The sequence below is a fragment of the Euprymna scolopes genome, chromosome 1 (assembly GCF_053919585.1).
Source record: "Euprymna scolopes isolate OS-2025 chromosome 1, ASM5391958v1, whole genome shotgun sequence".
Classification (NCBI taxonomy): Eukaryota; Metazoa; Mollusca; class Cephalopoda; order Sepiida; family Sepiolidae; genus Euprymna; species Euprymna scolopes.
In genome coordinates, this window is record NC_136482.1 from 103,303,920 (window position 1) to 103,316,859 (window position 12,940).

The following is a 12,940-nucleotide window of genomic DNA, read 5'->3' on the forward strand; positions in this document are numbered from 1 at the left end:
AACTCCTCCGCCAATTTTTGAGTCTAAGCACTTGAAATTTTAGATGTAGGTTCCTTGGACATGGATCAAACCTTTTAATTTGATTTGAGCCCAAAACAATAAATGCTAAGGGGGCAAAATTGAGGTCAAAGTTAAAAAAATTTGACCTCTGCGGTCCCTACCAAATTACTCAGACATTTTTTGGTCTAAACATTTGAAATTTTACATACAGTGTATTCAAACATAGGGCAAGCATTTTAATTGGTTTTTGCCCGAAAATATGACTGCCAAAGTTAAAAAGATTTGACCTTTGTGGTCTCTAGCAAACTATTCAGCTAATTTTCGGTCTAAACATTTGAAATTTTATATAAAGGATATTTAGACATGCAGCAATCAGTTTTGGGGCGAAAATTTGGCTGCCAAAAGGTCAAAGTTGAAAGAGTTGACCATTGCAGACTCTACCAAACTCCTCCGCCAATTTTTGGTCTTAACACTTGAAATTTTAGATGTAGGTTACCTGGACATGAATCAAACTGTTTAATATATATATATATATATATGCATATAAAGTTATGAATAATACATAGGACCCGAGCGAAACCGGGCTGAACTGCTAGTACTAAGTAAAGATACAAATTACTTAATTCCTATATGTGTAAAATGATATTTCTTAAAAAATATTACGTTTAAGAAACTAATTAATCTATCTGAAGTTTCCTGACATTTTGTAATAGTATTAAGTGTGATTGCTAACATATCAAAAATTTATCCCAATCTGACAGATGGAAAAGTCGTAATCTCAAGATGCCCGATGTTGAAATCCTGAAAATACTCATAACATGTTAGTTAATCATCTTAAAAGAGATTAATAATGATTTTTGGTATAAAGTGTGCTTAATAGCATAACCCAGTCATGGATAACGCTACCACATGATTACTTCCTTGTGGGTTACAACATAGTCATCTGAAATCTCATGTCAGCAAATACTTGAAAACCATTCTCATAAGTTATCGAATTTTATTTATTCCATTTATTATTTTCAATCCTCTCAATGCTATTCAACCGACATCATATGAATCTCATTAACTCTTGTCCTTGAAAGGCTTTTAGCTTTGATAAGTGTTAACTCATTGGAAAAAAAATAAAGAAACTACATGTCTACCATAGTTTGACCACCATAAGTATTTTATTTTAAAGCTGGCATACACTGAAATTTTTTAAATTTTGTATGGGCAGAGTCTGATTGCTTTCAAAAAGAGTTAACTGGCTGGGTTTTTTTTTTCTCCGACTGGGAGAGAAAAACAAATAAATAAATAAAAAGGAGGAAGACAAAGAAAAAAAAGGAATTGAAGGAGGAGTGGAAATTATTTTAACTGCTGTGTTTATCTTGAGTGTTATTCTCACAGCGCATCAGCCAATATAACATTCAACAGGTGTATCTTATTGAATTCGAGAACCTGTATAGAATTTTGAACAGAACACTTCATTTAATCCACTAACACAGCATGATCTCGTTTTGTCATCATTGTGAATATGTGACATGATGCGGACCGAGCGATGCCGAGTGACCTTGCTAGTCGACATGAATTCAGAGAAATTCGCACGGCTGAATTCTAATGATGATGATGATGGTTTGATGTTGTTTAAACAGAAATGTCTATGGGATTTTGTCAGAGAGAGAAAAAAAAAATAATTGTTCTTATCTTATTGTTGGAAATCCGTTAACAACGAGAAGGTTGTTTTGGGCCCTCTGTTGAGCGATATGAAGAAATCCAGATTCTTAAGCTGACAGCTTGGGGTGGGAATCGGGGGTGAGGGGTCGCCGCCAGGCATTGTCGACCTGGGAGTGACTAATAGCTCCTAATAAGGAACACCTCAGTGCAATGAGGGTTAAAAATGGGGATAGATAGAGCCGAAAGGAGGAGTAGAAATCAGGGAAACAGAGAGAGGAAAGGAAAGAAAGAAAGAATAACTCCAAAAAGGTGGACGGAGGAATTATTGATTTGATAAAAACAAAACACTTGGCTAATTGGGGTCTGTTTTCGCTGATCCCTTCCCGTGGACGGATGGTAGATGAAGAACGGAGAGCTTGGTAAAGGAAACAAAACTGCCAGCCCCCTAAGTTGCATGACTAGGCAGTGTGTAACTATTATATTGTAAAGTCAAAGACAATCAATTCTGTGTTAACCAATTAAGTTTTGACTTTCTTTTCTTTGATTGGAACGCCGTTGTGAATGCAATATATTTCTCCGATAGCCCAGGTGACGGTTGGAAGCTGATTTGAAAGCAGAACCGGAAGGAGAGACCAACGATGACCGAAGACGAATTCGACCACTAGACGAAACCACGGGTAACGTAACGCCACATGTATCGGCTACGGGTGCATTTCTATCACGAGCCTATGCACCTGAACTGAGCTGCACGGAGGCGTTACAAATATAACACTAAAAGTGAGAACAGTAATCTAAATAATCCAAATTATCAATCTTCAACTTAAAAATTCACCAACTATAATTCTTTCCTCTTTGTCAGAAGAATGCGAGGACTAAAGGACAAAATAAGGGAAGTATTGGCATACCAATCCTTTTCGAGTTATTTAATGCCAAATCCAGCAGACATTTCTGTAAAAGATTTTCTGCTTCAATTTTTTTTATATCCTCAAATAATCAATTGACCCTCAGCCCGCTGCTTTCCACTCCACCATATTTAGTTATTAGTGGGTGTTGGAATAGAAAGATTGTAAGATTTTATATGGCAGGGTTTGATGTGACTGGTCAACTGATCAGATCAGGCCTCTCCTAATGCTTATTTACACCAGATAAGGGCCAAAGTGGAGTTTCCCGTAGTTATGAACTCTCGTGCTTAAGCATCACAAGTTGCCAACCACGGAAAACTGTTGGCCCGATTGGGAGAGAAAAATAAATAAATAAATAAAAAGGAGGAAGAGAAAGAAAAAAAAAGGAATTGAAGGAGGAGGAGCGGAAATTGTTTTAGATTTTGGTTTTAAAGAACATGATTAAGAAAGGGGGGAAAAATCATTGTTTGGTGCATTTTAGATTATGAAGCAAGTATCTTCAGACAGCCTAATCTCGTAGCACCACTAAAATAAAAGTGTGTGGGGAGTCAAACAACAGTGAGAGAGGGTGAGAGTAATAAATAGAATCTTAATCAGAAATAGGTGAGTAAATTGCGAATTTCAGCTAATTAGAAAAATTAAAAAGTTTTTTTTTTTTTTTTTTGAAACATAACTCAATCCCAATACCAAAGGATATTTTAACATTGTGTCTAATTAAAAAACATTGTGAGTGAAAAAAAAGAGAAGCAAATGTTGATGAAGTCAGCTTTAGCATACTAACGTATAAGATAGATGAAGGAGATCTTTCAGTTGTATTAACATTTAAGATCTGAGTTTTTAACAAACTGATGTTTACTAAAATTGACATCTACATAATTTCTTTTTAGCTGAGCAGCTACAGAAATGAAACTAGATTTAGAGATATAGGAGCACAAATTGATCCAAGTTTGAGAAAGGGGAATACATAATAAGTAGTATGTACAATCTATGCAAGTCATTAGTATCAATTTCCTGCAAATTCAAACTTCACATAGCTGTTTATTTATTGCTGGATGATTTGAACTTTGACTCTTCATTTTTACAGCAAGCTTTCCAAATATTCCTCTAAGTTTCACTATTGTTATATAAATTCAAGATTGTGGTCAGTCTATGTTAGCTGCTTAATGTTGTTGGTGGTAAGGGGGAAATGATTAGTGACGAACTAATCAGTTTTTTAAATATATAATTGTCTGTCGAAATAGATAAAAAAAAAAAAAATAATGGGGTCTATTGAAACTTTATAATACAATATGTCATCACTAACTTTGTCTATATCTATTAACATCAAACCTCTCATTTATTTGAGTTCATATTTATATTAACAACTGTAAACTTATACTGAAAGTGTAAATATATCTGTATGCATGTGTATGTATAGAAGGCAGTTTACTTAGAGCATTGTTCCTATTTACAATGCCTTCCCATGGGACAAAGTTAGACACCAGGGTCGTTTTTTAACGTGGAGAAAAGGAACAAAAATAAAAATTGTCTCAGTCGTGAAGGAGTTCTCCTCCACTGACAGAGAACAAGAAACTGAAGTGCAGCATCTGAAGAACAGATACTACACTTTGATCTTGTTATTGTTAGAGCACTGTTGGTAAACTAATATGTAAAAGTATAAGGTTGTAGCAATGTAGAAAACATTGAAGTCAGATGAACAAAAACATTTTACGGCATTGTTCTGGTTTATTTCTCTCTTGATCAAGAGATTTATTCTTGAAATATCAAAGACATTTATCATCCCTGCTATAGCAAACAATAAGTCCATATTTATTGATTTGCTTATGTGATTGTTTTTGAAAAATAAATAGATATATGAAGGTTCATTAAATCTACAAAACCATCGTCTTTTTTTGTTTGTTCGTACGTAGCATCACTTCAATACTGATATTCTACATTGCTTACATTCTTGTATATTATATATCTATATATAATTAGATAAGCTCAAATGTATGGTGTGTCCTATCTAGACAATAAATGTTTTAATTGGTATCAGTTTGCTGAATGTCATCTTCACTAATACATTTGTATTTTATTTTTGAATTATATTGACCATTATTGAACCACTGATGAAATGGTTAACATGGTCAAAATGTAGACCGATATGTGTAGGAACTTTTGATACTTTTATTTATATATATATATATATATATATATATATATATATATATATACACACTAGCATCTCAGCCTGGCATTGCCCGGGTGTTTGGAGGTGTGTGTTGAACAAAAAATGGTAGTAGGAAGGCAGGCTCGAACCCGTACCGCAAATGAGGAAAAGAATGAGAAAAAAACATGACGTCTTTGCTGTTACAACCACTGCCAAACCAGAAGTGCCGTAGGTTTAAATTAAGGCTAGACAATCGAAAAGAGGGGATGACTTTCGAAAATATTGGCGAAAAAAGCGGCCCCTCCCTGTAGAAAAGTGCCCAGTTGAAGGTGAAGATATTAATGTTTTTAGCCAATTTTTTGGTATTTGTCGTCTTTCAATTGTTTATACCCAAAATTGTCAGAGGAGTTTGGTAGAGTTCTCAAAGGTCAAAGCGTTGAACTTTGACGCTATAACAGACTAATTTCTGGCTGAAAACGGATTACACAGATATTCCCAAATCTCACTACCCTGTATATCAAATTTCGAGCCTGTAGGCTGAAAATTGACAGAGTTATTGTGTAGGGAAATGTACACAGACAGACACTTTCATATATATATATATATATACTAGCAAAAGTACCCGTCATTGACTGGGTTCAAAAGCAGCCTACGGAAAATGGACTCCAATTTATTAAAGTGTGACAGGTTATGAAAAGGAAGGGTTGTAAAGAGATAGCTTTTTTTTTTTTTTTTACACAGTGTTCACCACTTATCAAGGCCCGAAAGTCACTCAGGGATAAGGGTTATTGCTAGTACAGTACGTTAGTGTGGAGATTTATTGAAGTGTTTACTTGAGGAGTATCAAAACCAAATCAAAATATGATGAAAGTAAAAATAAAATAGCTAAACTCCATAATTTATTATATCATACCTGTTCACACTGAAACACTTATTACAATATTCTGTGGATCTATATTAAAAAACCTTGTTAAGCTTTGTGACATATTTCCATTCTATGGAGGTCAGGCGTGAACGAACACCCCATAATTTTATTATACCATATTTCTTCAAACTAAAACATAATTATCAAAGTATACTTACGCAGATAGATATGAAAAGTCTTTATTAAAGTTTGTGCCTATTTCCATTCTATGGAGGCCAGGCGTGAACGCAGACCCCATAATTTTATAATACCATCCCTATTTAAGGTAAAACATACTTATCAAAGTATTCTTATGTACATCTATATCAAAAACATTTGTAAACGTTTTTTTTAATTTTTAAATTTAAATTTTTTATTTCCATACTTTGTGGACCAGGCACGAATGCAGACCCCACAATTTTAATGAACCACCATTCTGCCAGATCAAACATACCCATTCCTGTGTCTCGATACATCTTCTATCATTATATGTAATCAGTTTTTTAAAATAGTCAACCATATAGGAACCTATTCGTGACCAGACACAGATACAACACACAGACATTCAGCTTTATATTATAGATATATATGGGAGATGAAACATTTTTTTCAGTCTTTCATATTGTTTTGATTCCTGATAAAAAAATTCAAATGCATGTGTGCATGTTTAAACCAAAATTGGAAACCTGATACTTACCATTGTCTTTGAAGCTCTCTGACTTTTCCTCTGCGGTGGCACCATTGTGTTGGTATCTGCTGCTGCTGCGGCCGCTGCTGCAGTTGCTGACATTGTCGGAGAAGGATTTTTCTGTGGGGCAGGAGGAGGGGGTGGAAGAGGGAGATTGGGTGATTTAGGGCCCGTGTTCAGGCGAAGGAAGTCGTCTGGCAAAGTACCCAACATGGGCGGATTCCAGTTGCGATAAACTCGTATCGAGCCCCCAGTTGACTGGCTGGATGACCTGTATGGGATTTTGGGGACAGTATTGGACGTTAATGATAAGGAAGGGGACACAGGGGGCACGTCATGTATGTCCAGGTCTAATAAACTGCCACTGGCTGACAGACTTCGTTTATGGGTGTGGGGGCCCCGTGGCGGTGTGGGTGGTTGCTGTAAAGAACTGTGATGCCAATTCGCAGGCAAGGTGGCTCCAGGTGTTGGGGGCAGTACTGGGGAGGTGTGTTGGAGTCGCATTGCTTCCGAGTAAGAAGGAGGGGAATCATGCATTTTGGCAGAACCAGTTGAAATACCAGAAATCGTGTGTCGCTAAAATAGAAAAGAAAACAAATAGATTAGAAGTTTTCTAGAATTTGGAAAACTTCAACTGATATTTGAATAGAAATTATTTGTAGCAGGAAAAAAAAAAAAAAAGGAAAAATAGCCGACAGCATGATATAAAAAAGGATTAGAAAAAAAGATATTCTAATATAAAAATGTTTACATTCAATTCATTACAGTTTAAGTCATATCTTTAAATAGGAAAATGCTTTTATTTATTTGAACACATAAATGAATAAAATAAAACAAGTGTAATTCAAAGAACAAATAAGAAAAAGAAGAATACATGATAAAGATATATCAGCTGTGATACAGCGGAACAGTCAGTCTGTTAATGACTATGCACCCCCCCACACACACACCTTGAGTAGAACACATTCATTAAATTATATTGACGGTTACTTAGTGCAATGCAAAGCTCTTTGTAAACAAATGGAGCACTTTAAAAGTAATGCTTAATGTTTATATAAAGACACTGGAGACATGATTTATAAGCGCCGATCTAGTAGCCTAGAAATAGAACTACCTCCTATCAAGATGGTTGCAGGTTCGAATCCTGGCTTGGGATGGGTACTAGTCTAGCTACACTAAAAAACTTCTTTTTTTTTTTTTTTTTTTTTTATATACTTGGGAGTCACCACTTATCAAGGTCCAAAGGCCACTCGAGAATAAGTGTTAATAAATCTAAGATGGTTGTGTAGTAATCGTTAATGATGCAAATTGGGTCAATTGATTATTTATGGAGATTGTTCAACAAGAATTTGTTTACATTGGATTTGAAAGCTACCATGCTGTATTCAACCAGGAAACAAGCCAGCAGAAGTGTTCTACAGGCGGGCAGTTCCGAGAAATAAGCTTTGTTCATGGAATCTGCGTTTAGATTTAGGCACAGATAGAGTGGAAGAAATATATAGTGGTTGTAGCTAGTTGAGTATTTTTTTTGTGAAAGTTTGATCAGGCGGGACCATAGATTGGCGTTCAGTCTCTATTGTTATTTTCACTTGTCATGAAAATAATAGAGCAGAGAGAGGCTGACAACATCTCTTCATCGAGAGATTCAGTAATCCTATGTGATACAGCAGTTAGTACATCAGCTCTAGATCTAGCAGAACAGAAACCATATTGCATGTCACTAAGCAGGTTATTTTTGCTGAGGTGGTTAATCATTTCTGTTTATCACAGATTCCAGCAACTTACTCATGATGCACAGGAGACTGATCGATCTGTACTGAGAGGGAGATGACTGATTTCCAGAATTTTTAAATACAGGGCAAATTGATGCAGTTTTTTAGGGTATTGGAAAGCATTTCTTCTTAAGGCAACGTTTAAAACAGTTTTGTAAATCTAGGAGCTAGTTTCGGTTGAAGCTTTTTGAGCACTATGACTGGAATATCACCAGGGTCAGTTGCTTTACTGAAATTTTTTGATAAGCTTAGCAACATCACATACAAATATTTGTAGGTCGCATAGTGTATTTTCAGTCACAGAAGAGAACACGGGGAGTAGTTGACCCTGATCGCAAAGCGTAGAATTTGCTAAAGTTCTTGGCAAAGGGTTTTGCTTTGTAAGATGCTGACAATATTACCTCAGGCTCACTGATGATGGCGAGGATAAAGAACACATTTCTGTTCAGGACCCTGTAGAAACCAAGCTGTTGCTCAGCTACTTTAAACTTGACATACTGAGCATACAAATCTTTTACATTCTTTTACAATGGTTGCTGACAGTCCTAAAGGTGGCTTCAGTTTCACAACATCTATTATGTTGAAAGCAATGGAAATAGTGATTTCTGTGCACAGTAAGCAGCAGCACATTCTGGGCTGAACCACAGCTTGATGCTAGGCTTTTGCTGGAATTTCTTGAAGGATACTAAGCAGTCAATATCGATAATTATCATTCAGGTCTGATACTATAAAGGACATGTTCTTTTGAATATGGAGTGCAGAGGTATATACAGCAAAACTGTCTGTGAATAATATATATATATATATATATATATATATATATATATACACACACACATACTAGCAAAAGTACTCGTTGTTGACTGGGTTCAAAAACAGTCTACAGAAAATGGACTCTGATTTATGAAAGTATGATAGGTTATGAAAATGAAGGTGTGTAAAGAGATAGCTTCGAATTGGGGGGGGGGGGGTATCAAAACCAAAGCAAAATATGATGAAAGTAAAAATAAAATAGATAAACCCTATAATTTATTATATCATACCTGTTCACACTGAAACACTTATCACAATATTCTGTGGATCTATATTAAAAAACCTTGTTAAACTTTGTGACATATTTCCATTCTATGGAGGTCAGGCGTGAACGAACACCCCATAATTTTATTATACCATATTTCTTCAAACTGAAACATAATTATCAAAGTATACTTACGCAGATAGATATGAAGTCTTTATTAAAGTTTGTGCCTATTTCCATTCTATGGAGGCCAGGCATGAACGCAGACCCCACAATTTTATTATACCATCCCTATTTAAGAGTTAAAACATACTTATAAAAGTATTCTTATGTACATCTATATCAAAAACACTTGTAAACGTTTTTTTTAATTTTTAAATTTTTTTTTATTTCTATACTTTGTGGACCAAGTGCGAACGCAAACCCCACAATTTTAATGAACCACCGTTCTGAGGGATCAAACATACCCATTCCTGTGTCTCAATACATCTATCATTATATGTAATCAGTTTTTTAAAATAGTCAACCATATAGGAGCCTATTTTTGACCAGACACACAAACACACAGCGTTATATTATAGATATATACATAAGGTGTCCCAAAATGATCTGACATACTTGTAAGTAAAAAATAAATTGAACAATTAAATAAAGAAAATATTTTTTAAATATACGTAGAATGCCATTTTATTTTAATTAGGTCAAAATTCATTTATATCTGTATTTATACATATTTTTAAGGAAATGGTCCCAAATCATTTGATTTCTTTGCATGGTGATATTAGTTGGCCTGCAAGATTGCCTGCTCTAAACCCCTGTGATTTTTTTCCTGGTGGGATATTTGAAGTCAAAAGTATTCATACGTCACCCTCGATCTCTTGAAGAATTAAAAAACTATTCGTTCTGAAATTGCTGCTATTCCACCTGAAATGATCCCATCGAGTTATTGAAAACTTTTGTGAACGTCTCCAATCCTGTGTTAGCAATGATGGGAAACATTTGGCCAATTTAATATTTAAAACTGTGAAATAAAATGACATTCTACATACATTAAAGAAAAAAAAAAAAATTATTTAATTATTATTTAATTTTATTTCTTTTGACCAACAAATGTGTCAGATCATTTTGGAACAGTCTGAACATAGTGGTAATATATATATATATATAGCAAGTAAAGTACACAAAAATGTTTTTCTACAGGGGATGAAATATAAAAACTTCAATGTAAGTTAATTATCATATATATTTTCATAACTTACTACCTAGCTCAACTCACATATTTAGCATCGTTGAAAATCGATACATAATACATCTTCTTATAACATTTTATGTGGATAAATTAAATATAATTTCTCATAGACTATTTCTTGTCTCCCCATGAGGGCAAAGTTAGGCACAATGTTAATTTTTTAATGTGGGAAAAATCCAGCTTCACAAAAGAAGCACTCTGGGTGGGAACAAAAATAAAAATTGATCCAGTCTAGAAGGATTTCTGCTTTGCTGATTGAGGAGAGAATAAACTTCCTCGCCAAAAGGCCAAGAAATTTATAGTCTGTTGACGTTTAAGACATCACTGATGTTCTGAACACTAACCCCATCATTTTTTTAATAAAACTGCATGTATCTTCTTTCCAAGTCGAATAGGCCTTAAGATTTTAATGAATATTTAAATCATACAAATGTCTCATTAGATAAATAGCGACTACTTTGTCCAGTCATTAATTATTATTTTTGAGAAAAAATAAAAAATAAGATACTGTTGATTCAGAATCAAATATTTTTAGAATTACCAAATATTTTTTTTAATATTCAACAGGCAACTTTTACATATTTGATGAACAAGTTTTATTCATATATTCAAAATTGTTTAACGGAAAGAAATTTGATTAATCGATCATTTTTCAAGATTTGAATACTTCATTCACAGACTTGGAAAAAAGTAAAATCAAATTTCTATCAAATCTAAACATTATAATTTTCCCAAATGATAAGATGAAACTTCTGACTTTGCTTTTATCATAAAATTATGCTCAACTGTTATGTAATAAATTCAGCAAATGTTATTTCACACGAGTTGATTGTAAAATTTAATTTATTCATTCCTAATCAATTGTTTCCTAACATTATTTCATTCGTTTGTTAAAGAAAAACCGTGTTATTATGGTGATTTATAATTGTTTTGGTTTATTTTACAGCACGTTGCGGTCGCAGATTGCTACTCTTTTGTTATTGTAAACAGCACACATTGGTCAGCAGAAAGACACGAAACCCAATACCGCTTCCGGAAATATGCTACGACCATATGTTCTAAAAATAGTAATGCCGTTTTCAAATAATAAACAGAAAACAAAAAGAAATCTTTCACAAACTTAAAAACAAAAATCATATTTTGAACCAAGATTAAAATAAATACACCGAAGACACTCAACTGTAAGTAATATGTGAAATTAGTTATAATTATTGTTTAGAGAAACCATCACTGGCCGTGAAGTCAGTATGATCAACGGCTCTCAATAAAGCTAGCAGCTATCACAGCAAATCTATTCAGCTCCTGACTGGACTCTCATCAAGTCCTCATTCTCAGTAGCCGTGGAGACCAGAGTCAGCAGAATGTGAAGCACACTCCACTGCTACCTTCCTTCTGGGTTTCCCCTCACAGCCTGCCACTCCAATTCCTGAATCTGCTTCAACTCAGGCTCACTTCCAGTGCCTCCAGCTCACTCCTGCAACTTCCAGTGCCTCCAGCTCACTCTAGAAGCCCCCAGTTCCAACACTTTCAGCTTCTGCAGCCCACTGACATCCGGCTACCTGCTCCAGTACTCAATGACGTCTGGTTGCCTGTACCAGTGCCTAATTACGTCCGGTTACCAGTTACTACCTCAAAGATCTAAACATCTTAACCTTACAAGATGCCCATTCTAACTCCACTTGAACCTGAATCCATTGGTGTTCATTTTACCCCTTTCTTGGTAAACAATAAAGCATGATACAAACTGTTTTTTAATCGATCATTAATGTTTGTCACCCTTCTTTGCTATTGCCATTATCTCTGCCTCATAACTATATTATAAGTTGTATGGTCAAATGGCACCTTCACACGGCCTTTCGCTTTGCTTAAACAAGCATATAAATCCTTTTTGGAAGCTTCATTCTTTTTTTTAATAATACAAACAAAAAACATTACTTATTTTAACTCGATCATTCAGGGCAGCTGTCTTGAAACAGTTAATTTCAGGATTGCCATCTTGAAACTACTCATTCCTCCAAGGTCACAAATTCTGAGCATAAACCACCTTGAACCCATTCGTTCTGGCTTCAAGCTACCTCGAAACCATTCGTTCCGGCTTCAAGCCACCTTGAAACCATTCGTTCCGGCTTCAAGCCACCTCTAAACCATTCGTTCCGGCCTCAAGCCACCTTGAAACCATCCGTTTCGGCCTCAAGCCACCTTGAAACCATCCGTTCCGGCCTCAAGCCACCTTGAAACCATTCGTTCCGGCCTCAAGCCACCTCGAAACCATTCGTTCCGGCCTCAAGCCACCTTGAAACCATCCGTTCCGGCCTCAAGCCACCATGAAACCATTCGTCCCGGCCTCAAGCCACCATGAAACCATTTGTCCCGGCCTCAAGCCACCATGAAACTATTCGTTTCGGCCTCAAGCCGCATTTAAAACAACTCATTCTGGTTTCAGATGTCTTCAATTCAAGTTGGCTATTTGCAACATCCTATTTCAGCTAGCAAATTAGGTGTCTCCAATTTGTAAAGATACTACCCCTTCCAATTATATGCGGTCAATATATTACATTTTGCTGCAGTTTCATGACTCAATCCTCATAGAAGGATTAGCGAATTT

General features: G+C 35.3%; 1 protein-coding gene across 3 annotated transcripts in view; it reads right to left on the minus strand.

The window, feature by feature from the left end:
* Window positions 1-12,940, minus strand: part of LOC145262964 (CUE domain-containing protein 1-like) — a 399,693-nt gene that overhangs the window by 41,148 nt on the left and 345,605 nt on the right. For all 3 annotated transcript variants that reach the window (XM_080119894.1, XM_080119845.1, XM_080119974.1), the window contains exon 3: window positions 6,306-6,872. In XM_080119894.1, the coding sequence (XP_079976020.1) occupies window positions 6,306-6,872 (567 nt within the window). The remainder of the gene's footprint in view (window positions 1-6,305; window positions 6,873-12,940) is intronic.